This window comes from Haliotis asinina, chromosome 10 (genome assembly GCF_037392515.1).
Source record: "Haliotis asinina isolate JCU_RB_2024 chromosome 10, JCU_Hal_asi_v2, whole genome shotgun sequence".
NCBI classification, from domain to species: Eukaryota; Metazoa; Mollusca; class Gastropoda; order Lepetellida; family Haliotidae; genus Haliotis; species Haliotis asinina.
The window spans coordinates 45,766,040-45,792,997 of record NC_090289.1 but is presented as its reverse complement, the minus strand read 5'-3'; the positions used below and the strand labels follow the sequence as shown (position 1 = coordinate 45,792,997).

At 40.2% G+C, this 26,958-nt stretch overlaps 1 protein-coding gene across 1 annotated transcript; it reads left to right on the top strand.

Annotated features, from left to right (window-relative positions):
• The first annotated feature begins 348 nt into the window (after positions 1-348).
• On the top strand, positions 349-10,060 carry LOC137297710 (O-acyltransferase like protein-like). The gene is made up of 16 exons (XM_067829636.1): positions 349-996; positions 2,104-2,306; positions 2,855-2,951; positions 3,187-3,280; positions 3,996-4,341; positions 4,591-4,717; positions 4,812-4,988; positions 5,435-5,528; positions 5,754-5,870; positions 6,702-6,867; positions 7,067-7,146; positions 7,731-7,829; positions 8,141-8,264; positions 8,771-8,963; positions 9,269-9,411; positions 9,813-10,060. Exons 1-16 carry the CDS (start codon positions 576-578, stop codon positions 9,924-9,926), a joined length of 2,595 nt encoding a protein of 864 aa, XP_067685737.1. The 5' UTR covers positions 349-575; the 3' UTR covers positions 9,927-10,060.
• The last annotated feature ends 16,898 nt before the right edge of the window (positions 10,061-26,958 follow it).

Here is a 26,958-nt window from a genome sequence, read left to right as displayed (position 1 = left end):
GCGGTCGTCATATTTACATATACACAGGTAACACGTGAAATCAACGACCTTCATTATGAAGATGACTGCTTTCCGAAGTAACAAGAAAATGAGAATGACTGTCAGTGTTGGCCATATGGCATCACCAAATACGTCGGCAGCAAAGTCGTAGACCAAACAACGATTAACACGGATCCGAACCCATCACCTCAGTGTTATCTCAACTTACTGGACAACGCCTATCCCGACTCACTTTCGGCGACTAGATCAATACTTTTAAGTTGTATTGCGTTGTGTAAATATACATTTCTTGCTTAAGATATACATACATGCTGGCCATGTGCACATGTGCGTGGTGACGCTGCTACGTACATTGCAAGGTAGACGAAGAATGATCCTGTGCCTCATTTTGTGTTAGTGTATAATTAGGCCCTTAATAATTATTTGAAATGAAAGGATATGGAATTTGACCTCAAAGTGGATATAGCTCTTTGCTCTGTCTTTCAGAGTAGCTGCATTCTGCAACAGAGTTTCTGATTTCATATGTTGGATTAATACGTGCTGTGAACGGCGCGTGAACGTGATTTCACGTCATCATGAAAACAGTGTTAGTGTGGATGTTACTGATTAGTTCTACGTCATGTCACACAACGGACGTGACGAGACCGCTGTCAACTGAGACGACGTCTTTGGACGTTGCCACTGAGACCACTCTTGATGATATGTTCACCAGTTCACCAGTTCACCTGTCACAGAGGCATACAACAGGCAGTGTAACAATGACAGGTCACACTGACCTTGACCCACAAAAAGGTCTTCACCATGATAACCTCAAAGGGAGGACAAGTTCAAGGTCGAGTCACTTGGAGATTTTACCTGTCTTCTTCCCTCATGTATTGCCGGGAATCATTCAGGCTGGTATAGACATCAATAGCTACAACGTCAGTGACGACTGCAGGGTGGAACTTCACCACTATGCCGTCGACCTTCAACTTCGGAAGGACTGGGCCATTAACAGTAAGTTGTATGCTATGGAAGTTAGTGAACCCGCGCAGTATCTCTTCAGCTTAACGTTTGTGACATCATATATTTTGTTTCTACGAAAGGTAGTAAACTTAACGTAACCGCAATAGAATCAATTTACAATATCTCAGACATTGTTTTAGTAAAGATCATGATGTATTGTCATCTTAAGCGATATATAGTGAAAATACAAGCTGAAATATCGTTTATTCGTATTTTCTTGCATAAGAGTTGTTATGAGAAATTATTTATGAGGTATCTTATCATGTGATCGACAGATTTTATTCTGTCTTGGCACTGTACATTGTAGAATAATCTTCATGTTTTAATTGCAGTTTCGAGCGATTACATAAATAGTCTTGGTACGTTATTGCAGGTGAACTGAAGCTGGGCAAACACGCCACACACTCTATTTCATACATGTAAACCTAGTATGCTCTAAGTGTTAAGTGTCTGTCAATGCTGTGTATGCTGTTAAGACGAATAGACAAACAGTTAGTACAGGCTTTGAATGCATTTAGTTAAACTATCTTTCATCCCCCCAAGAACACGTATTTTATATATGACGGTGACCATAACCCACAAAGAATCGATACTGTACTGTTCACTGCAAGGGGGACAGTATCACGTGCGAGTGAAAGGCCGTTCATGTTTTCTTTGACGCGAGTGAAACTTTACATGATTAAATTAACGCTCTTAAATTGGATGGCGTGACTGACTGCTGCAGGCTAACTCTGATGCTTATTTAGAAAATCAGGTAGAGCACCTGAGCACTAAGATATTAGGAATCGTTTCTTAAAACACTATATAGGTCAGCTGTATTTGTCATATATGTAGTAACGGTGTCCATGCACATAATTTGACAGATATGCTATGAGCAGTCGTAACTCGCCCTCGTCAACATTGAAATTCCTTTCCAGACATTACATATAGTACATAGTGTTGAAAACTGCATGGTGGAAACGAGAACGTGTTATAGCCATACGAATTCTCAGTTGTCAGCTTCTGTCATTGGTCCTTCCTGACCGTCTATCGGGCACCTGATGTTATTTTCTGTAATCCATTCATACATATTAATTCATAGTTACCTCTAACTTGTAGTGTATGATGCGACTGGAAAGCAGGGCCCTGGACTAATGAAGGGATCAGTCACGTGGTATGGAAACTACGACCAATGTATAAACGTTCGACACTCATTGACTTCACATGGCACAGGAAGTGACGTCATGAAGGAGATACAGGCGCAATACTGCTCGGCTTCGTTTGATTCCCCGGGATGGCTGGAGGACTATATAGGTGATCAGGTGATTACCCGTGCAAAGCAAACTTCCCTCCCCACCGTATACCTCCCATCCCTGATATTACTTTGGCTGAAGGAAAGAGAGGGATAAAACGCGAAACACACGCTCACTTCACGTGCTAGTATATGATATACATGAGTTATAATTGCTCATGCTACAGAGATTATTTTATGGGTTGCAGTTTCAAGAAGGGTTCTCATATTCATTCTGATGTTACGTCGTCGTAACCTGTGTGTCACGGCGACAGTGTCTATTTATCATAATACAATGTAGGATTGAACACTTTCACCAAAGCTACTAAACGCCAGATAACAACAGAGTCGTCTTAATAAATAGAATCATATTGCAAATAGCCTGACACACAGAGTGAATGAGTGAGTGAGATTATAGCTATGAATGTAGTTATGATGTTCAAGCTGTGACATAATCCCTACACATGGTAAATAATAAGACCACCACACACATATGACCCCCATCATAATACAATGACCAGTTACCAGGACATCCATAGCATATGATGACATTATCCATAATGGCAGTGTTTCCTGCAGCACCTGCCTTTTCTCGTGCACCTGCCGCACCTGACGCTGGACATCTGCATCCCTTCTGGCTGTCTGGAGGACGATCTCACCACCATCATCAACACATGTAGGTCTTCACAGACTTTTCTGTGTGATACGTTTTGGCAGTCTACTTCATTTGGAGGTGCTATCCTCCAATTGCGTGGTTATCGAACGAATGATACAGAAACATTAAGTTATCTCTATAATCACTTGAAGATGTTCCGAACAGAAATCCCGAGTGGAGGCTATAAACGGAATTTCATAGTATGATACGTTGTATACTGTGAGTCACAGTACGTGTGTTAAGTATTTTGTTTCAGATAAAAACCAGTCACAAACCAACATCAGTTTGGTCAGAATCACATGTCTCGAGAACTTGAAACTTGTTGACGACGCTGCGGCCATATTCTCTGTGTGAGTATATTGTGAGACTATACAAGGTGATCGTATCCCCGCCCAACATGTTAGTCAGCTATTCACAATTTATAGACAAATGCATCTTCTGATAAACAACACTGGCGACCTGACGGTGTAGACGTCGCACATCGTTGTGACAGCTTGTTGAGAAGTCAAACATTAAGAATAAACGTATAGATTTTTTTACTACTGGTAAACACATATAAGATGATCCACGACCTGACAAATGACCCCAATTTGCATACTTGGGAACGCCCTACAGAACGATCCACTTGAAACAAGAGGGAGACAGGTTGTCCGATAAATATCTAGAAGTTCATTTTCCCCGTGCGTTTCACACATGAATTGTTAGAGCACAGTTACACAGTAGCGAAACGGGTGTTAATCAGTAGCGGTGTTGATTTCATGTCACGGTTAGCATGTATTGCACGTGCATAATCGTCAAGCTACCTGTAGCTGCCAAGTGTACTCGCCCAATTCGTTGTACCGCCTCTCTTGTCACAAATGCGTTTAGTGCGCAGGATCATCTAATATGTGTCTAGCAGTATATTAATAACTATCATATCATTCAACAACACAATATTACATTGGGTCCACACCCTTAGATATGCAGTTGTAATCACTTCGTTGTGAGATTTGGTCTTACACAGGCGCACCCATTCCACGACTAACGAAAGATCACAGTGAAATACAACCACTTTCATCATTTCAGATGCGTTCTGGTCTCAATAGCAATTTTAGCATTCCTAGGAAGCATGGTAACACTCATTGTAAAACTGACAACACCAAAAGGAGAGGCTACGACAACGACCCTTGTCGGATTCTTCAGCAGCAGGGGAGGCGTCTTCTCGATGGCTCGTCGCAACAGCATTCGCTTCTCACGCTGGGGTAGCACCCACTCAAAACGGGAAAGCAACCACTATCGACTTGATAGTGTTTCTTCAGACTCGCCTTCCACTGTAGGTCAGCCTGATATTGGAGAGCTGTCGACTAACGTGACTGAAACATGCTTCACAGAAGGAGAGGCGACACACGTGACCAGCAGAGAAGAGGGCCATGTACGTTCTCAAACAAGGGACAAAAATGACAGATAAATGCAAAAAAAAACCCCAAAGTTACTGCTATTTTCACTGAAAACGAAGTGTGTGAAAATTACATTTTGACTAAACATGGAATCTTTCACTAAATATTTTAAGAAATATATATTCATCAGATCCCATCGATCATCACTCGGGAGTACCAGACACACCATTTAAACGTGGACTAAAGTATAAATGATTAAACCTTCTAAACATTACGTTTTTCAGAAGAACCAGCTTCAGTATGTCGACGAACTGCCTGTAACGTCAACGTCAATCAGGACGGAGCACCTTGGGCGAAAGCAAAATGCCCAGGCAGAAGAAGCACAATTAAAGGCGGGTAGGCGGAAATTAGGTAAGTATCGTCAATGTTAAACCACATGGTGTCACTTATAATCTCACTGCTTTGATAAGTTCATCCAACTCTGAAGTACAAGTTTTTGGTTCAGGTGGTGTTATCACGGATGTTCTGCTGTGCTTCTCCTTCCCCACCAACGTCACCTCGGTGCTAGGAGAGGGAAACACAAACCTTTTGTTCTGTCTCAGTGGAGTGCGCTTCCTCTCCATCTCCTGGATTGTCATGGGCAACTGCATCAGCTTCATCCATAAAGCTCCTGACAGTGTTGGTAAGGTTGTGAAATTGTGTGAAATTTAGAAAAGGTGCTGTATGAAATTCGGTGGAAACTATTGAAATCGTTGTCAGGCTTTACATATGTTTCTATGAGTCTCACAAGGAAACCAACTGACGCTCAGTTTTGTCGGTTCCAACGAGGGGTGCTGATGCCGTTTATCAACATCTGTACTTTAACTCTTGTTCATTTGTTACATTTGTGGTAATGTGTTTCTTCTGGCATCATGGATAACGATCTAACGATTTTTAGGATACACAAGAACGTCACTTAGTTCATCGATCTCGAATGAAATTATTCACAAATCACCATTACTTTTCCATGGAGTAATTTAGTGATTTCAGTTTGGTTGTTCTATTCACATTCTACAAAATCCCAACCTATAGAAGACGTCACAGCTGGCCCATAAGGGAGTATAAATAGCACAGTTTCTTTGTCTTCAGAAAACAGTGTAACTGGAGTGGAATTAGCACAGAGTTTCTGGTTCCAGGCCGTTATCAACTGCACCTTCGCTGCCGACACTTTCTTTATACTCAGGTGATGGTACAACAATACGTGTCCACGAAATGTCATATAAATTGCTTTGCAAAAGCTTTCAAAACTTACTGAGATTATGCAACCGAAGCAGCAAGTACCAAAAACAACAATTAATATAACATCTTGACATCTGATCTAGTGGAGATTCCTACTGTCAATTTTGACTTTAACACAAAATAGCCACGTTTTGTCCCACTTAGATACGCTTTGTTATTGTTCTCATAGCGGCACATTGCTGTCCTACACTTTTATCAGAGGAATTGAAAAGAAGACTGCTGCAGGGGAGAAATTCAAAGTCACATCAAAGTTCATTATTCTCTTTTATCTTCATCGCGTCATCAGGTAATGAAATTTAATTTATTCTTCTACCAAACTCGTGAAGACAAGGGTTAGAATTGACCTTCAGTATCCCATGCCTGTAGAAAGGGGCGACTAATGGGATCGGGTGGTCAGGCGCACTGACACATGTCATCGTATCCTGATTGCATAGATCGATGCTCGAACTGCTAGATACTGGAGTGTCTGGTTCAGGCTCACGTTTTTAGAGACCGCCGCCATAGCTAGAATGGCTTTAGTGTTAGTGTGGTGTAAAACTAAACTCACTCACTCACTCTTCGAGCAGTATGGTCGTAATACGTGTGATCCCCTGCAACATATAATATGATTCACTTTCAAAATCGTTCCTTAAATGGAAGGACGGTGACGTACACTGAAGTGCCATTAGTTTATCTCGGCGGTATACGACACAATGTCTGAAAGAATTATGTTATTTAGCTCTCCCAAACGAGCATGTGAGCTTACGTCAAAACGCAATGTCAACCGTTCTCACACGGGCACCATTTCTTCATTATTCCGTTGACTTTTACATTCGTCTTGTTGAAATGCATATTTTGCTTTCTGGTCTTTCAGTTGTTCATGTATATCAATTTGATCACAATAGCAATACCGTCAGGGATCATGCATATTTAAAGACTTTCTTTTCATGCAATTGTGCGAAAGGTCATTCCTGCCAAACATACCTCATAAATGTGAATCAGTTCTGGAATGGATGGAATAAGGATACACATTTTGGAGATTGTTTATACGGATATGTGTACAAAATGTGCCAAACTGAAATATAGAACGATTTGGAATCTTCCATTTTTGTTCATCAAAGATGACCATCTTGTTTAGAATATGGCCGTGTTACCTGGTTGTAGTGATGATCTTCACCAACCTCCTGCCCTACATGGGGATCGGACCTCGCTGGCAGTATGCCACTACCGCCATCAGCCAGTGCAAGGACCACTGGTGGGCCAACGTCTTCTTCTTCAGCAACTTCTACAAAGCAGATGAAATGGTGAGAAAATAGGTCTGTTTACCTTGTTAGTAGTCTTTGTTCACCATCTGCTTCTGTTTCATTTGCTTAAGCGTTTGTTCGTTTTTGTTTGTCCGTTAACCGACAAACATCTGTTATTTGATTTTGGGGCCTTGATAATATTGTTCGTTCAGCTACAAACCAGAATAGACGTGTTGTTTTCTTTTTTCCTTTATTGCAGTGTATGAGCTGGACATATTATTTGGTCAACGACTTCCAGTTCTATCTCATATCCCCGGTCATATTGATACCTCTTGTCAGGTAAGAACTTCTGTTACCCAACTTGTTCATGGTCTGCCGATCTTCATGGAAAGAAAGTCAGTTGTTTGACACGTACATAGCCTTCTTTACCCGAAAGGTACAAACTATGTTATGGCAGTGACTAAGGTCATACAAACTCTAAGGGCTTGCTAATTATATCACCCTATGATCATGGCTCATTGTAAGCATTTCGATAAATATATACAGCAAGTATACGGGACAAAAACATTTCCTTGTATCCAATAGTTTGTTACAAATGTTGTCGTTTCGAACGTAGTTTACTGCCTTATATAGTGCGTAGTACATATATCAGATAAACTTCTTTGGTAGGAAAGTTCGCATTGACGCATGTTATGGAAAAGAACTCATGGTCCCCAAAACACTACAGATAGAAACGTATTACTCACCACAAAATTTGCTACAAGAACAAAATTGCTAGCAATATTATGGTGTAATAGTTACATTGCATGGAGTCTGACAACATTAAACCAGTGTTTTGCGTTGACAAACAATTTCAACCTACTATTTGGAACTCCATGCTAGTTTATGTGTTTGAAAGTTCATACCAGTTTATATCTTTTCAGATTACCTCCCCTTGGTTTCACCCTTCTCGTGCTTCTCGTCATCACTCAGGTTGTATCTGTTGGTATACTAAATAACAAGATCAACGGAAACATGCTACGGTGAGCACATTCTCAATGTAAAGAAACGAGAGCTATTGTTAGGATTACTTACACCTTACATAGAACCATCCTGGGGCAATACTTAGGAGGGACCTCTATCTCTTACCACTGTCCGTGACAACGCATACCTGAAGACGCTACTGATGTTACATTCATTATGTTTTTTGAATTTTTTAATACGAATACCACATATATGATTGTATTGTCATTAGATTTAAGTTCGGAATGATTGAGTCCATTTGGCGGATACATGTAATGTTACAAGCTACGTTTGTATTCATTCCCTAACAGAACGTCCCGCTTAATTTCAGAATGGACCATGGCTACTTCTCGGATGTTTACGCCAAGCCGTACTGCCGGGTGGGAGTATTTGCCATTGGGATGATGCTGGGTTATATCTTAAACAAAGTGGGGAGACGGGTGTACCTTAGAAAGGTAACGCAATGAGCATGATGCAACTCTACACCTTTCCACGTTAGGGGAGATAACTCGTGTTCATATAGTAATACTGGACCCTGAAGACCACTAAATATTATCTGTAAAAATCCATACACGTAAGAGTCGATTAACGGGATCAGTCACCCTATCCCAATTGCGTAGATCGATGCTTGTGATGCTGGTCACTGGGATGGCTTGTCCACAGGTCCACGCCATATAGATGGAATATTGCTGAGTGCAGTGCTAAACAACCAACACACCGATTTTGTTTCTCTCAAGGTTTTAACCTTCTTAGACTCTTCTGTTCACCCATCTTAAATGCACTGATATTTCATGTATATTTTGCTAGGACGAGGAATTAAGTAGTCTTTGTTCGTATTATGCTGTAAACGTTCCTCTTTTTTTTCTTTTCCTTTCAAATTTTCTTATACTAATGGAAGGGGTCTTGCTATGCGATGTGATATCGATGTTGTTACTTTTGAATAGTAAGTAATTTGTTCCAGATGCCACTTCTACTTGGGTGGTTGACTTCGATGTGCATCATGACCTTCGTGGTGTATGTGACGTACCTGGAAAACCGAGCAGGAGGTAGTGACTGGACTGCACGACAGAGAGCCCTGTACGAGGCGCTAGCCCGCCCTGCCTGGGGTCTTGCTGTAGCCTGGGTAATATTTGCTTGCTGCATCGGACAAGGAGGTACGGTTGGAACACTTAAATATATACGACAGCTGCTTTAATTAACGATGTAGGAAGAAAGGTCTTTTGGCTCATTGCAAATCTTCATCCTTCTGAGGCAATCTTCATTCCCACAACACTTGTTATACGTTTCTTCTGCTTGCATAAGAATTCCAAAAGGATTAGGCACGTCATCAACTGATTTAGAATTTCAGCTGCTGTACCAGGTGTTGTTTTGTGGTTGAGAATTCCTATAACGAGTGACTGCAACATACGTTAATCTTCGGCGTCATTTGTAATCATGTCCTTTTGTCATATTATTTCAGGATATATTGATAAGTTCCTTTCTTGGAACTTCTTTCTTCCTCTGTGTCGGATCACATATGGAATATATCTTCTCCATCCTCTCGTCATCATTGTCGTCCTTGGCGAAACCCGTAGCCCTCTGTTTCTTTCATCTCTGAATTTGGTACGTTCCATTGGTGGGCACTACATATAGTGTAATTACTGGTGGATGGAGTACTTTCTAAATGGAGTAAGCCTGCATTGCTTTGCGTGTTTTCAATTGTAAGGCGTTCAAGTGCTAACCTTTTTTGTTGATTTTTGCAATTGTTTGTTTCTTCCAGTGTAGGCAGGTAAGTGACTGTTTCTCTTCGACATAACAATGTTTAGACATTTAAATATGTTTGACATGAATGAGTCTGGTTTGGCGCCACTTTTAGCAATATTACAGTGATATCACGGCGGGAACCACCAATCATACCCTTAATCCATTGTATCAATGTGGATAGCTTGACGACCAGGATAACTCTCTGACCAAATGTGTTCAGAAACCTTATGAACTGTAAAAACATTTTGGGTTCTTTCCAGTGGCTGTTCTATGTGTCCATCCTGGTGACGGCAACAACATTGGCCCTGATCCTCATCTCGTGTGTTGAACAACCTTTCATTAGACTAGAAAAGCTTATAAAGACAATTGTTTAACAACATCAGCCAATGTCTGGTCAGTAACAGTTCTCCCTTTTAATTAGCATTGTAAATATGTGCTATTAGTATTTTCAATCTCAAATTTGTACTTCCCACATCAATCAATAAACAGAACGTGTTTGATCATTCCATATTTATCGTCTTTGTCGTCATTCACTGACTGATATATAGATCCTCACTAACAGATCCAATTGCAGGAGAACGATATGATAAATCCACACGTTGAAAAATGTTACATTATGAATATATTTAAAAATCCCACTTCTTCGGTCGTGAGTTCATTGTACGATTCCGACTACAACCAAATAAAAATGTTGAACAAATGTTTATTCACATTATCATTTATGAAGGATCAAGTGTAAAATATTTTCAATTTAATTCTATAATAGATAGCAAGGACTGTGATGAGACACAAATATATAGGACAACAAAAGCACCCATAAACTGTCAACAAGGAAACAACGCATTAATCTACAGTCGTAAATATGTTTGAGTCTGATTTAGAACTTTTGTAATTAATGTTGGCATCATCTTAGACATTCAAAATCTTGACATATGTCTGTGACGGGTTCTGGGACACGATACAACCACCCAATACAATCACTATTGTGATTGTCACTTATATATACAAGCTAGGTATATATTCGGAATTGCGCTACGGTTTTAGCCAATATTTCTTCTAACAGGGGAAATGGTTTTGTCGTCGCTGTTTACTGTCACAAGTGACATTTGCGCGTTGCGTGGTTACTGGGATGTTGATACATGTACATTGATTTATGTCTTTCCGTCCATGTATACCTAATTCAGTAATCCGTTCATGTAATTATCACAGCTAATCTCGATGGATAATCGATGCTTTTCCCTTTGTTTGCGTTTTACATCTTTCAGTTCCTTGTGTTGAAATTGAAAGGTGTGGTACAAAACAGGCTCATGTTTACATGAATCCTTTTGAGACAAGGTAATTGTCCTGTTGAGACAAGAGCCTAATCCTGCTGTGTAAAGCCCAGAAATTATCTTTCATAAAGACTGTTGTTATCATCATCATGAACCTACAAATGGGCACCTGAAGTAAATATATTGTTAAGAAGAATCCGATGGTAAATTGATAATAACGCAATAATTGACAAATTTACCGCGTTGTTAACACTTGTTCATTTATCGGAGACACGTTTTGTACCACGAAGACAAACACTAAGTAATATAACAAAAAACACTGTCGACGGCGTCTGGTTTACTTATAATGGGAGGCATTGTCTCGGTTAATTGAAATAACAGATAAATGGATTCATTGTTTCTTTTAATATGGTGGGTGATACAAGAAGGAAATTGTATAGCCGATTTACTGTATAGTTTGCGAAAAATCATCAGTGCCATGAAAAGTGTCAGATGGCTTTGGAAATTGCGGATACTGCCATCTTCGGAGAGTTACATTAAGAATGCTATTTGGGTACCTCTTGCGATGTATTAATTAATGTTCCAAAATGCAAGAAGTAATTTGAATATCTCTCTGTGTTACAGTACTATGTTGTCTACAATATACGACAAAGGCGAATACTTCTGTATACTTGCTGCTGAGGCTTAAGTGCATGGTAAGATTTGATGAAAACTTGCTGAAAGGTTTTGCTGTCGTCTCAATAATGGTTGCCTTGTAAACTACATTAGATTCTACCTTGAATTTATAGCTACTGAGGAGAGACGTTTTAGCTAAAGAGTCAGGTTCATGGCTGAAAAGGTATGTTCTCTAAACGCTTGTCGGAACGCACATGTCGGCGATCGGTGTTCTGATTGTCCATGTCCGCCGGGTTTTGTAGGTATAAAAATTACTTCATATTGGGCAACCTTTGAAACCTATTTCCAGAGTAAACTTCAATAAAATTCCTACTGCTTAAAGTGACGCAAAACAATACTCAATCAACCAACGTTAGGCGACTCATTGAAGTGTCAGTCATGGATATAATCTTGGGAAATTGGTACTGTGGTAGTAGGATTCATGATGAGTGGAAATTTGAGTTGATGGGTATATGCTACAGTGAATGTGATATATCAGGAAAAGTGTAAAGTTCTTGGAATTGTTAGGACATGTGTACATTACCTGATTCACTCAGTACATTTCCTGAAATGTTCAGAAAAATTACAAATTTCCTGATTTGGGGGCCTAAACTTTTTACACATTTCCTGAGATGATATGGCATTGTCTCGGTTAATTAAAATTAAATCAGTGACATGAAAAGTGTCAAATGGCTCAAATGAAATTTTCAGAAAAAATACAAATTTCCTGATTTGGGGGCCTGAACCTTTTGCACATTTCCTGAGATGATATGGCATTGTCTCGGTTAATTAAAATTAAATCAGTGACATGAAAAGTGTCAAATGGCTCAACTGAAATTTTCAGAAAAAATATAAATTTCCTGATTTGGGGAACTAAACCTTTTACACATTTCTTGAGATGATATGTTTGCTATCTCAAATGATGCAGCTTCAATTTTAAGACAAACGTCGGAAAACGAAACGTGACTACTTGATTCCAGAGTGATGGCTGCTGTTTTTAGTACTTGATACCTTTAGTTCACCCACCAAGGCAAAATACACTCCTTTGGTAAGGAGCACTAATATTTTCTATCATATTCTTTCTTTTCTAGCTGCTGTTGACGAATATTTCACATTTCCAGGATCAAACACTATGTTATTTAAAAAAAAGAAAGAAAGAAAAAGATGGATATCTTTACAAATAAGCAGATGATAACATTCAAAATCCTGTTCATGGCATGTGTGATGGTAATGCGTTTTGGATTAAACTATTTGTGCCTCGCTACTCTGTTGATGCTATGATTTGCTACTGACAATAGTATGGACGAACAGCCGACTCAAACCGTCAATGAGGTCCCACATAATCGATTGGTCGCATTGTATGCTGGGAAACGAATCAATGGCTGAGTAAGGTAACTCTTGTTGTGGTCGCAGTTTTCACCTTGTTGTGATAGGATATTGGAACAGTATGTAACTTTCTTCTGGGACCTGATTGGACACCGATGATACTGAACCTGAACCAGCTGAAGAAAACAGTTCCAACGAGCAGTCATGTTCCACACGCACACCTGGCTTCGTTTCAGACGGTTTGAACTTCCTCAAGAAAACACTGCCCCCTGCCCAGAAGGAGCACATCTACTCACTTCGACATTGACAGGTGAGATTAATATACACATGTCTATCAACACACTGCTTATAGACCAATAATGGACTTATCAAGTGCTGACGCAGAGCAGTTTAAATGTAAATCATTGATTTTAACAGTTTCATCTCTGCTATACTGGGTTGGATGCCTTGACGGTGATGTCATGGTTGAGTGTTAATGTTGGACATTGTGGTGTGCTTGACGAGATGTAAAACATTAAGGGTTGTCGTGACAGGTTGATATTGCATTGCATATGTTGAGTGAGCAATATTCTAGGAATATCAGTGCTTGGGACTACGGAAATGACCTTCATACATTGTGCCCATTTGGGGAATCGAACACGGTAATGGGCGTCTGGAGCGGACGCTTTAACCACTAGGCTAACCCACCGCCCAGTATTAATAGAACATTAGATGAACAGTTTTCATTTTTGGAGGTCCCTAATTAGAAGATAAGAGTGAGTGAGTGAGTTTAGTTTTACGCCGCACTCAGCAATATTACAGCTATATGGCGGCAGTATGTAAATAATCGAGTCTGGACCAGACATTCCAGTGATCAACAACATGAGCATTGATCTGCACAATTGGGAACCGATGACATGTGTCAACCAAGTCAGCGAGCCTGACCACCCGATCCCGTTAGTCGCCTCTTTTAGAAGATAAGACTGTTGTGATGCAAGGTTTGATGTATTGCCTGATCATATTAGATACTGTTATGTGTTTTTTGAAACTGTGCGTTTTTTTTAAATTGTTCTGCAGGAGCCGTCTTGAAATATCTCCTTGACAGTAATAGACTTTAAGAATGACAACCAGAACCTAGATCTGGATAAGCTTGAAAATACTTACCCTTTCTCTTCGCTGTTCATGGCTGCCAAAACAGTCCACCACTGTGACCATGCTATTTGTATATTTTATGATCCAGTGGACGATACCTATATTGAGGGTCGAAGGGGTAGCCTAGCTGTTGAAGCGTTCGCTCGCCATTCCTCTGGAACAGTCTTCCCTTATGGCTCTTAGATCACCAATGGCAAGAACAAACTTCAAATCAGTTCTTAAGTCATACATCTTTCTTCAGGCACAACTAGCCTATCTCCTTGCATTTATGTTCTTCACAACGTGTTGTTGACTTTGGAGTGATGACCAAACCGGTGGATTATTGGTGCTGTAATAAAGCATTCTTATTATATTATTACTGCAATTTCGACACACCACATGGATGCAATATATGTCATATTTGGGATTTTATTTTCTTAGCAAAGTACAAATTCTAGTACTTTTTGGGTTGAGTCCCTTCCGGGATTCGAACCCGCACCCTCAGAGTCAGGCACCTAATCGCCAGCGCATAAAATCACCCGCCTAGCCCGCTCAGCCATAGCGACTTCCACAAAAAATGGAAGTCGGACAACTGGTAGTCTAGACTACGCACTTTGTGCACCCTTGTGATAAGTGTAAACTGGCACGGCTCCCACGGAGAAAAGATGGTAGTGCGATCTAGAATCAGTTTGACACAGAGGGATTCTGGATCACGAATCATCTGGAAGGGGTCATTCCAAGCTCGGGAAGCTGGGGACCCTGCCATCCCAATATTTTCAAGTTCATTGATATGATAAAAGCATGGAAGTCGGACAACTGCTAGTCTAGACTACGCACTTTGTGTACCCCCACGATAAGTGTAAATTGGCACGGCTTCCACGGCCGAAAGCTATGATTACACAATACTATTTTAGAAAGTGGTCAGATGCAACATATGTCATATTTGGGATTTTATTTTCTTAGCAAAGTACAAATTCTAGTACTTTTTGGGTTGAGTCCCTTTCGGGATTCGAACCCGCACCCTCAGAGTCAGGCACCTAATCGCCAGCGCATAAAATCACCCGCCTAGCCCGCTCAGCCATAGCGACTTCCACAAAAAATGGAAGTCGGACAACTGGTAGTCTAGACTACGCACTTTGTGCACCCTTGTGATAAGTGTAAACTGGCACGGCTCCCACGGAGAAAAGATGGTAGTGCGATCTAGAATCAGTTTGACACAGAGGGATTCTGGACCACGAATCATCTGGAAGGGGTCATTCCAAGCTCGGGAAGCTGGGGACCCTGCCATCCCAATATTTTCAAGTTCATTGATATGATCAAGAAAGAAAAGTGTTACACAAAGACCGCGATGCTGCAGTTCCCCCGCCGTGATATTGCACGAATAATGCTAACGCAACCATACTTAGTCATCACCAAAAAAACTTCAACATCAACGTTAACATGGTTTCTACCGCCAAGTACCTACTCACACAACCACTACAAATGATAACAAACTGATTTCCACTATTTTCGACAATGACGGGAGAGAAACTCGTCGGTGTGTTATTGTTACTGATGATAAATGGTCCAGACACAGCTGGTAGTGTGTGATATATTCCATTGTGTGCGATTTGCAAAAGATTCTATCGTGTTATGTAAGCTTTTGTTCTGATATCGAACAGCACTGTATTCTAACTTGTTATTCGCAGTCACAGCCTCATGCATCGATGCCAGTGCTGTCGACAGATAGATTGGTGTGTGTAAATGTCTAATATAGAAAAAGACAGAGAAGGTGATAGCAGTTGGACTAGTCCGCATATACGGCGCTCATATCCATGTACATTGCTTGCTCAGGGAGCTACGTACATTACTATCCTCGTTCATAGGACACTATCGTACATTCCAATTCTCTTTCAAACCCTGCGGATTGTACAGCCATGCCTGCTGAGTGAACTAAACACTCACATTAAGGGTACATCCCCACGATTATCAATGTACAGTTTGATTCAATATCTTGTCCAAGGATACTACGCAAATATGACAACCTCGGAACCCGAACCTAAGTGCCTTCACCGGGGATCGAACCCGGCTCTTCAGCGTGATAAGCAGACGCCTTATCATTGCACCGTTGCGCTCTAAGGCCCAAAAGGATGCACCTTTTTAATCAGTTGTAGCTTTTGTGTTGGACATATAATCGACAATACAACCCATGTGAGAATTTATAGAAAACCGTACTGTTTAACTTAACGGAACTGTATATTTATACTAGGGGCGACACAAAAGATGTCGGTCTAACTCTCTTATCGATGTCGAATGTCTGAAATGCTCCCTTTGTATTTTCATGGAATCATTGGCAAACCCATATCCAAAATTCACACATGTGGGTAATGTGCTTAACGAGACATTTGTCATTACAACACATTCGGGTATAATGGTTTCTCGTCATAATCAACCGTCAGAGATTTGATATAAATTTATATAGCTCTAGACTGGGGCTGTTTTTTTCTATTTTCATTTACACGTATTTCACATTGTGTCCTGATATTTAAGATGGCACCGTTTACAACACATCGAGTGCTGACACACCTTTCAGTATTTAGTCTGTACCCTTGGCATCACGTATGAATAAGTGAAAATATTAGAAAGCATGAATGGGGTAGGATGGGCTGGCAGTTAACAATCGAATTGTAGTTTCAGACTCTTACCTATCGCAACTACACAAGGTATTTCTTGCTTACTTTGTTTCCTGAAATTTGTGATGCAATTATTGCAGATATTACAAACAAACTTGTTCAGAGGCAAACAGCGTACTTATAATAATCCTGTCATTTCAAAACATAGTGTTGCTGACTGAAGACAAAATCAGAACATTGATCTTATTTCTGAAGGTAACAACGGTCACAATTTCTTGAAAAGAGTCTTCAGGAAATTATATCAGTCACACGTCTCTTCCGTTTTAGGGGCATTGGTGTTGAAGTGTGTCTAAAACGTTCGCTCCTCTCGCTGAACACATTAGTTCCCTCAGTCATATGGGTACAATATGTGAAGCTGATTTATGGAACTACCCATCCCATTGTCTCTCATTAATCTTTAACAAGCATTTTAGTATCTCTTCAACCCCCATATATCGTGTGAAGGGAAAGTTGCAAAACGTATTCAGCAGAGATATATCTATGGAACCATTAATAGATTTTACAAACAGTTCCTGTTGTCAGCTCGTTTTGACGTGCTAGTTACTTTCTGTATTTCCCCAGAGTTCTGCCAATAGCCCCATCCACACATCAACAACAGTAAATCGATTATTGTGTGATTACCACGAGAGTGTCTGTTAGAATGCCCTATCTAGTTTGTATAATTTGGCTATGTTATAGTGATTCATAAGTATTCAGTATCATGCAATGTGGACAATGAACGCTAGTTACGGATATCACATCTACCTGACCATGGGGAATATTTAATCGATATGTTTAACCCACCTTTTTGGGTATTCATACATGATACCAGACTGCACAAGCCCGTGCATGTCATTCGTACGTGTTTGTATTGTTGAACTTCAACACACCTATTTCTAAGGCGTTTATGTGATTATTTTAAACGCCAGTAATCACGTGCGGATACAGTTCTGCAGAGAGTCCCAGAGTCCCATTTTTACACATATTTTGTCAGTAAATGAATGCGGAAATAGGGCATAGTCAAAAATTAGTCAAGAACTCTGCTGCATTGAATAATGTACGGATGCGGATTATCTGGCATTTAGTCATTTTGTCGTCGGTTTCATAGGATTCATATTTTGGAAAAGACTTAATATTTTGGATATGTTTAAAAAAAACTATCAAATGCAGTTTTTACAGAAGTTATTGAGGAAATCTTTGTTTACTAATAGTGATAACAGAATTTTAAAACTGATGTTATATTATGTAATAAGGCCCTCAATATCGGAGGCAGCCCTTGTAGTCTTAAGAATGAACCTTACTATATCAAGAGTTATATGCCATGGAGGTACATGGTTCCTTTGTTGACATGACAGATTTGACAGCCTAAGTAAAAGGAACAAAAGATGTATCTGGCAGACATGACATTCCTCTGTCAGTAATCAGAACTTTGAAGATCATTCAGTCAGGAGTTGGGTGTTAGCACAAGGCAGGTACAGGTAGGCCAAAGATGTTCCGTACCACGGATCCATGGAGACTTTGTCAGAAAGTAGGGGAAAACTTAAACGCGTTGAAAAGTCCTCGGATATGTAATGAAACCATTAGAAAAGAATTACTAAGATTTATCTGGGCGAACAAACGCAGAATTCCCTCGTCCTTGTTGAAGGATGCAAGGATCACGAACGTTAAGACTAGGATAATGTTTTATTTTCAGAAGAAAGTTTTGTCTGTCTTTCTCCGACCCGTGTAAACGTGAGTTATAAAGTTAGCGCAAATGCATAACAATCTACCTTGGATCCCATTACTAATCATATGTCTCAGCAGAACTGACAATCAATTGACTGAACCTACCCAGCTGATGGCCTGATGGAAACGTGCCCTTTTCCATGACCCACTCTGCTTAGCAATATCTTTATCTGCAAAATCTGTATGAGGCAGTCTGAGACTTGATGACAAGTTGTTATCACTTGTTCAAATGAAACAATGTGATTTTAAACATTGCACAGTGATTTTAAACCAGGAGCAAAACCTTTATTATCAATCTGTCGGAACATTTGTTTGTTTCATGGCCATTTTAATCCATGTCCATAGGATTTCCTGCAAGGCCATGGTAATCACATCTGATATTGACTTACATGTCAAGAGTCACAAAGTGTTCGACTTCCTTTTGAAGTCTCTGCAGATTATACACATCTGACCCTGACAAGCATGAACATTGATCCTTTTAGAACATGCTTTGTATAAACATTAGAATTCGTATTTATTTCTCAGTATACGTAACATTGTCAACAATTTAAGAGTAATTCATTGAAACCGTCACGTCGAATTCAATACAATTCAATTCATGTATTTATGTGAAGAATCTTGACATGACAACGGAAATTGGTATCTTGTAATATGGAAAGGTCATACAAAGGTTCAGAGAGGTTCTACGTTCATTGTAAGAATGTTAATTCAATATCAATTATGAATGTTGAATTTTTTAAATTACACACCAATCAATGTATCTGCGATATTAATGTTCCCAACTCAAAAACAATTCGTATACGTGGATTGTTTTGGTCTTCGGACTAAATGTGTTTAGAATAGTAGCGCTCAGTCGTGCTGTATGGTAACATTAAGCAGTTGTTATCAAATAGAATGCTATATTCAAGTTATTATTGTGAGACTCACACAACAGACAGAACTAGCCGCAAATAAAAAGTAACTGCATGCAAGGACACGTTTTAATATTGGTTGATCGACTGATTTTATATTGATTAACGCCACAATCTGCATTATACCACCCGATCTGTAAATAATCGAGTCTGGACGAGACAATCCAATACGTACTTCCTCATCACCTGATGACATTTACTCCTTTACGAGCTAATGAACACCATTGCCTAAGGGAGAGTATTTACGAATGTTAATTCTTTTTTATATTGAACAGTATTTCTGACAATATGCTTACACCTTAATTAGGTAATGGCGGTGTCGTCATATATCCTGAAGCGCTGTGCTCCAAATATTGTAGAATGCGGAATCCACCATTATCGTTTATACAATTATATATTTACCCCAGGCAATGTTATATACAAGTATTTGTAACATAACAGAACAAATGACACGAATATTCTATTTGTATGTGATACACTGCTTAATGGCGTCAGGCATGACTTATACATACAAATACTGTTCTGTTGCGTAGCAACAGGAACGTCCGAGCACATGTCAAATAATGTGCTGAACTTAATTTCAAACATATTATTAAATATGGATCACAACTGATCAAACACGGATACCTTGTTCAAGTTAACCTTCGTATGACATATCTAGATTCACTTTGTGCGATATTTCTATACTGAGACCAACATCGAAGAGAGTTTTACAATGGAACAATTTCAAAACGATAGTGACCAAAGGTATATCAAGGATGATTTTGTTGGGTGTGTAAAGAAGCACGAATAAATGGAACTACTATACATTAACAACAAACAATATTGATCATGGCTCCAATTGTCTCGGCTTAGGCTATTGACAAATGGACTCTGATTTCAATGGAGGTAAGTTATGTTTATCGAAATATTGTCCACACCTATTTACTGTAGGAGTATTCATGCCGGAGATATTGTCAGTTTTAAGCTGTAACGGCAATTTATTATTTATCAGTGGGTCTACGTTAATATTTACTTGTATTGTTTTGAAAAAAATCTAAAACTTGATAACGTTTCTGGACAATGTATAAAGAATATGTAGTGAGTGAGTGAGTTTAGTTTTACGCCGCACTCAGCAATATTACAGCTATATGGCGGTGGTCTGTAAATAATCGAATCTGGACCAGACAATCCAGTGATCAACAACATGAGCATCGATCTGCGCCATTGGGAAACGATGACATGTGGCAACCAAGTCAGCGAGCCTGACCACCCGATCCCGTTAGTCGCCTCTTACGACAAGCTGAGTCGCCTTTCATGGCAAGCATGGGTTGCTGAAGGCCTATTCTACCCCGGGACCTTCACGGGTAAAAGAATATGTATGAAATCCTTGAACGACGTTGCGAATGTACTCAGAACACTTGATGTAGCTTGGGATGTTAGCGAGTGAGTTTATCGCCCCACTCAGAAATATCGCAACAATATGATGTCGGTCTGTAAGCAATTGAGTCTGAACCAGACAATGCAGCGATCAAAAGCATGAGCATCGATCTACTTCATTGGGATACGATGACACGTGTCAACCAGGAGAGCGAGCCTGACCACCCAGTCCCGTTTGATGCCTCTTAAGACAAGCATGGTTACGAGACACATGAGTTGTAATGTCAGTAGCTGTTAAGTCCAGTTATTTGGGCAACAGGAAGGCATTTTAGAACCATTCTATCCACGTACACTTAAATAAAAATTATCGTTGTTTGTTCCAGCTGCCCTGACAGATCCAGAGGTAAACCATGGATGACTTCAGTCTTCAGTTTAGCAACGTCACAACGGTAGTCGTGGGATTGATGGAAAATGTCAGCAGAGACCTCAGGGATGAAAACAACTCCGAGGAGGATCTCCAAGAAGAGGACTCTTATGATGACATTGGATGGGAGATACCGTCCGTCCCATACGTGACCTGTATTGACCTTACTGCTGGTCTTGGAATAATTGGAAACATCCTCATCATCATCCTGATGACGTCACCAGCACAACGACGCTTCTCCTATGCTGTCTACATGATGTTTCTCGCTGTCTCGGACTCATTGGTATTGCTGATTATTGCGATCGAAGACACCACCGATAACATATTTCATGTTTTTTTAAAGATGATTGGCTCTCATGTTGCTGTCTGCAAGGTCTGGTACACACTGCAGTCATCCTTCACAATTATCTCCCCCTGGCTTCTCGTTGTCATGACCTTTGACCGATACATCGCTGTGGTATTTCCATTGTCCAAATCACGTTATTGTCAAGTGAAGTACGCTATAATTATTTCACTTTCTGTATGCCTTATAGCTTTCTGCATAAACACGCCTTTTCTGCATTTTCTAGAATTGATTCAGTATCATGATGAATTAGAATGTGGTTCGGATAACATGAACTTTGCGAATTTCGCATTAGCAACGTCAACGTTAATGGATTCGGTCCTGCCGGTGACGTTACTGTTGATCCTGAACATTCACACAGGAGTTGTTCTTCGTAGAGTTGTTAAATCCGGACCAAGAAGGGCGAATTCGCGCAGAAATTTAAATGAATCCAACATTTTGAAAATTACAACAAGCCTAATTGTTGTTTCGGTTTTATCTGCTGTTGCATTGGTACCTTTTGCTGTTAATGCTTTAGTTGAATCTGTCGTCTTAGCAACCGGCGGTGATCCAATTGTCCTCCAAACGACGGGCAGAATTTGGAAGATTTTGAATGTTGTGCGTTTACTGAATTATGCCATGAATTTTTATGTGTTGATGGCATCTTCTCAACACTACAGACATTTGCTGAGGAAGAAGTTTCGGTGCCCACGTTGTCATGTTAGAAAACCGGGAACTAAATCTCATGTACAGTTTGACGACCTTAGTTCTGAAAGAAAAATATCCACCATCACCACATCGAATGTTTCCCTGTAGACGTATTATCATCAATATTCGTTTTTGAAGGTTAAGTATTTTGGATATGATAATTTGAATATGAATTTTATAGGTTCCCGAAATGTTTCTATTTTTGTTAATTCAAATTGACATCTTGGATGATCCGGGCTAGAAGTGGCCTTCAGGAACCTGCAAAAGGCGAGTAGCGAGATCAGATGGTCAGAATCGATGACTTGGTTGACCTATGCCATTGTATCCCAACTCTCAGTGCAAATTCTTAATTACCGATGAAATACAAAGCACAAAATTTGTTGAAACATCAAACAACAGTGGTTTCATGTACTTCAAATGAATACAAAGGAATGTTTATGCGATGTCTACACAGCCTTGTACTACCACTACTGAGGGGACCGGGGGGGGGGGGGGGGGGGGGGGGGGGGGCGTTAGAACCAGAACTGTATGTCAAGGCCGATATTTTGTGTTAAAAGAATGTCAACAAAGTATACGAAAAATTCAATAACTGTCAATGGTGTTCTTTAAAACTAGCCCGGGAACAATTGTAAACTGTAGTTCAGAACATTCATCATGAAAACAACATCAGTGTCATACACAGAACACTACACCAATGGTGACTGTGTATGGTCTATATGTCAGGGGGCACGTATTATTCTTTTCTCACACGTCTTAACATCGTGCATTAATTTTCATTTTAAGCACCAATCTAATTTTGTCTTATCTCACGACCGCAACTGGTCATTAATAAATACAACGATACCGATTGACAAATTGTTTCCCCGATCTAGGTGAATTGTCTACACACGATCATGACAGAAAAAATAGAAAAGATCAACGAACGCTCTAACTTCACTCGACACTGCCGGGGGTGAATTCGACGAACACGCCTAAGTAATGCCCCATAGTCTGACCTCAGGTCATCAACATGGAACAGCCAATCATGGACTAGGAACTGAATGCCACAGACGTTTGATACCAGATATCTGAAATACGGGAGCATGGTGTGTGCTCAATTTAACACTTTTATCAGACTGTAATATACGGTGTATGAAGTTTTATTACATCGTTGTATGAAATACATCATCATTCAGTTATTGTGCAAAATTGAAACGTCATTTCTACCTCAGTGAGTTACAGGTCGACCGATCTGTGATACAATGATGGGTAATATCACCAAACATTTAGCAACACGTTACTTCAGGTAGAATAATTGTTTGAATATTTGTATTCTTAAGTATTTATGTACATATGCATCGTTATTTATTGTGCATAACTTCTTGAACAGCTTTGTAAATATATTGTGATTCACAGTATCAGTTGTTATGTAGACAGATGCTCTTTATCGCATAGTCTGATGCAGAATGTACTTTGTACACTATGACTTTTCAGCTTTGTGTTGATATGGAATAACATATTGATTTTACGTCTAAGTTCAATGTTTCAGCAATGTTTCATGGTATAAAGGGCTGCCTTTTATTACCGAATTCACCAGGGTTTATTTTAAAGAGAATAAAGCCAATCAACGATAAAAGACTTTTACTCATTCATCTATGAGAATTTACTTCAATATTTTTGGAGTGTTTCTGAAAGTATCAACGTAAACATATGCGTACCGGCTTTTAAGCGGCCATCTCACGGCAAACTAACGTTAGATAAGACATGTTGTCAAACTCGAGTTTGACGGTGTGAACATTCCAACAATTTGCCACTAATAGCAATTTCAGATTTGCCAAAATGTTCTTGAAATTTTAAAAGTTGTCAACCTCGCGCTTTCACACGTCAAACATGTTTGTTTCGTGTCATGTCAGCGCCACGTCCCTATCGGTACGATCACGTGACAGTTTCGGTGACTGCGATTGGTCGTTCCTGACAACACGCGTTTTACACGTCAGACCTCAAACTCGAGTTGGACAACACCGAAAGTTTGATGGAAAGTCGGTGAGAATAGAGAGCGAACCTATTTCTGGACAACATTTTGATAGCTCTGAAACTGATGTTTAGTTTGGCAACACTTAAGCGGCTTGCACACAACAAACTAGTGCTGTGCAGAAACAAACAGTCGGCGAAAATGTAACGTGACTGCACCGATAGAGACATCACGCTCACGTGACACGAAGGTTTGACAAAATGTGTTTGACGCTTGAAAGCGAGAGTTTTTTAAAATTCCAACAACATCTTTTGTCAAAGTTTAGTTTGTCCTGTGAAGGCGGCTTAAAGTTTAGAAATCTGTGTAAGCGACTGAATGTTTAGAAATCTGTGTAAGCAAATACGTCATGGTGTCGTGTGGACAGTTCCGTTGGGCTTTAGTCGTCGACCACGCCTCCTCACATTTGTGGTGATTGAGTGAGTATAGTTTTACGCCACTTTTAGCAGTATTCCAGCAATATCACGGCGGGGGACACCAGAAATGGACTTCACATATTGTACCCACGTGAGGAATCGAACCCAGGTCTTCAGCTTTAACCAGCGCTTCAGCATAGTGGTAAGTGCCTAGACCTCCCAAATCAAGCTGACACGACGCGATAGAAGTGAAACAGTCTTAAACTCAAATTGTATTCCGCTCGCATACTTATTCGACAAAGCGGACGTACAATCATGATCGCATCATTTGACTCCACTTTCGCGGACACTACGAACATTCACATCCGAATTGCAAGAATAACAATTCAGCGATTCAATGTGTCACTTTTTCTTTAATGCAAAAAAGTCAACGTATCAGTCCCAATAAACTTTTGCAAAGGCCAGTCAGGTGTTCAAATATATATATCATCGTTAAATATATATCGGTGACAAGCCGTATTAGGGCGGGTTTAGTTTTATGCCGCTTTTAGCAATATTCCAACAGTATCATGGTAGGCACCAGTGGTTTCACACAGTGTATAAATGTAGGCAATGGAACCCGGGTCGGCGTGACAAGCGAACACTTTAAACTCTAAGCTTCCCTATCGCCCCCAAACGGTGACGGAAGTACGTCGTTGAGAAATCTGATTACAGTACTGCAGAGACCTGTTCTGGGAAAATCTTCTCGACTGAAAATCGAAATATCAAACGTGAGATCGTTATACTTATGTTCTTATCACTGTGACAAGAATGTAACGACGCAAACCGAAACTGTGGTTTGGAATCCCAGTACATCCTCATTATATTGCGAGGTTTATTAATTAGTTCATAGTTATGACCAAAGTGGAGACCTACATCACTGCGGGCTCTCCTGTCATTATAGACTTACTCATACAACATGGGCGCATACAACTATTTGAGAAAGGGGGAGTGGATTTCACGAAATTGAGAAAAGGCGGGGTGCACTTTTCATTTTACACCCCAGTTTCAATGGTTATTTACCAAGAGGCGCACCCCTGCATTCCCCTACCCACTCCCTCTCTGGATCTGCACATGTGAACCGTGATATAACTGGAATATCTTTAAAAGCCTCATATACATGTAGAATATGGATGTAGATTAATATGGAATCAATAGCATGAATGTTGCAATAATGCTTCGCACATGTACACCCTGTACAGCATCTTACCGTGACAGCACAACCCGCAAACATCCTATATGTGACCTTCACGCTATCTGAAAATGTTATTTATTAACCTAAACGAAATCATATGTAATCCTGCATCACACCAAGTCACTACATACTGCATGTGACCTAACATTACAACTCCAGGTTACTACAAGCAGGTCACTACATACACACTGCATGTGATGTTACATCACACCATCATGTCACTGCGTATACTGGAAAAAAATAGTTAGGGATATATGTATATTTTGAATTTATGAATAATGATCTATTTATACATCGACAATCTGATGAAATATCACTCATAAAAGTACCAAAATCCCTAAATTATTTTGTCTAGTACATCTACAACATGTGGCCATACGTAACTACGTTAAGGCATTAGGTACATACCACATGTGACCTTACACCACATGTCATGTCAGTTCGTTCAAACTGCACGTGACCTAACATCACACTGCCATGCCATAACAAAACTAGCGTCCAAACATATATTTTTCTCGTCTAAAAAATAAGCAAAAGGTGGTAACATTAAATGGTAATATATTTTATTGTAAAAAGTAATCATTCAGCAACAACTATTAATGGATAACAAGAAGGAAAACGACGTAGCCCGCTCTATTCCATGGATGACACTCTGGTCCAGTATTTAATCACCAATGCAGAATCGACTGGGAGTTTTTACAATTTCTGGGCAGCACATAGTGTTCAGTACCGGGTGTGGCCACCACGAGCAGAGATGTAGAACTGAGCCAGACGTCGAACTGAGTAGGTGAGTCTTCTTGCTTCTTGACTAGGGATCTCAAAACATTGCTTATGCGTGATAGCTGCCAAAGCGTTCCTCGTCAATGGCTGATTTCGACGTTTCCGAATACGACGTCCCAGTTATTCCCAAAGGTGCTCTATTGGGGTCAAGTGAACCCCTTCACTCTTCGCAAGTTTCGCTGTAACCACTGTGTCAAAGTCCTTGTGCATCTCAGTCTGGCTTGTCGGTGCTGGGACGTCAAAGTCATTCCCTTGGAAGGTCGACTGGCACGGAGACCAAGATTGCGGAGTCGTCAGGCCACAGTCTGTCTGCTGACTGGATGTCCAATACTGTTAGCGGTTGATGATGTCACACTGACGCATCGGTTCCTTAAGTGAGACACCCGTAAATACCCGTCTTCTTTCTGAGTGGTGACCTTAGTTCTACCACACTTTGGTCTGTCTGCTTTGCTGACGGTCTATCGTAGACGTGGGACAAATCTTCCGATGGTGGATTTGCAGCATCCCATGGTCTTAGCCACATGCTCTTGTGTCTGTTCCGTCTGTAAAATACCGATTGCTCTGGAG

What these genes read in the sequence shown, in the direction of transcription:
- LOC137297710 (XM_067829636.1), top strand. Translation starts at nt 576, where the DNA reads ATGAAAACAGTGTTAGTGTGGATGTTACTGATTAGTTCTACGTCATGT. An exon ending in GACGGGTGTACCTTAGAAAG is followed by an intron (nt 8,265 to 8,770) that starts GTAACGCAATGA and finishes AATTTGTTCCAG; the next exon opens with ATGCCACTTCTACTTGGGTG. An exon ending in TTGCTGCATCGGACAAGGAG is followed by an intron (nt 8,964 to 9,268) that starts GTACGGTTGGAA and finishes ATATTATTTCAG; the next exon opens with GATATATTGATAAGTTCCTT.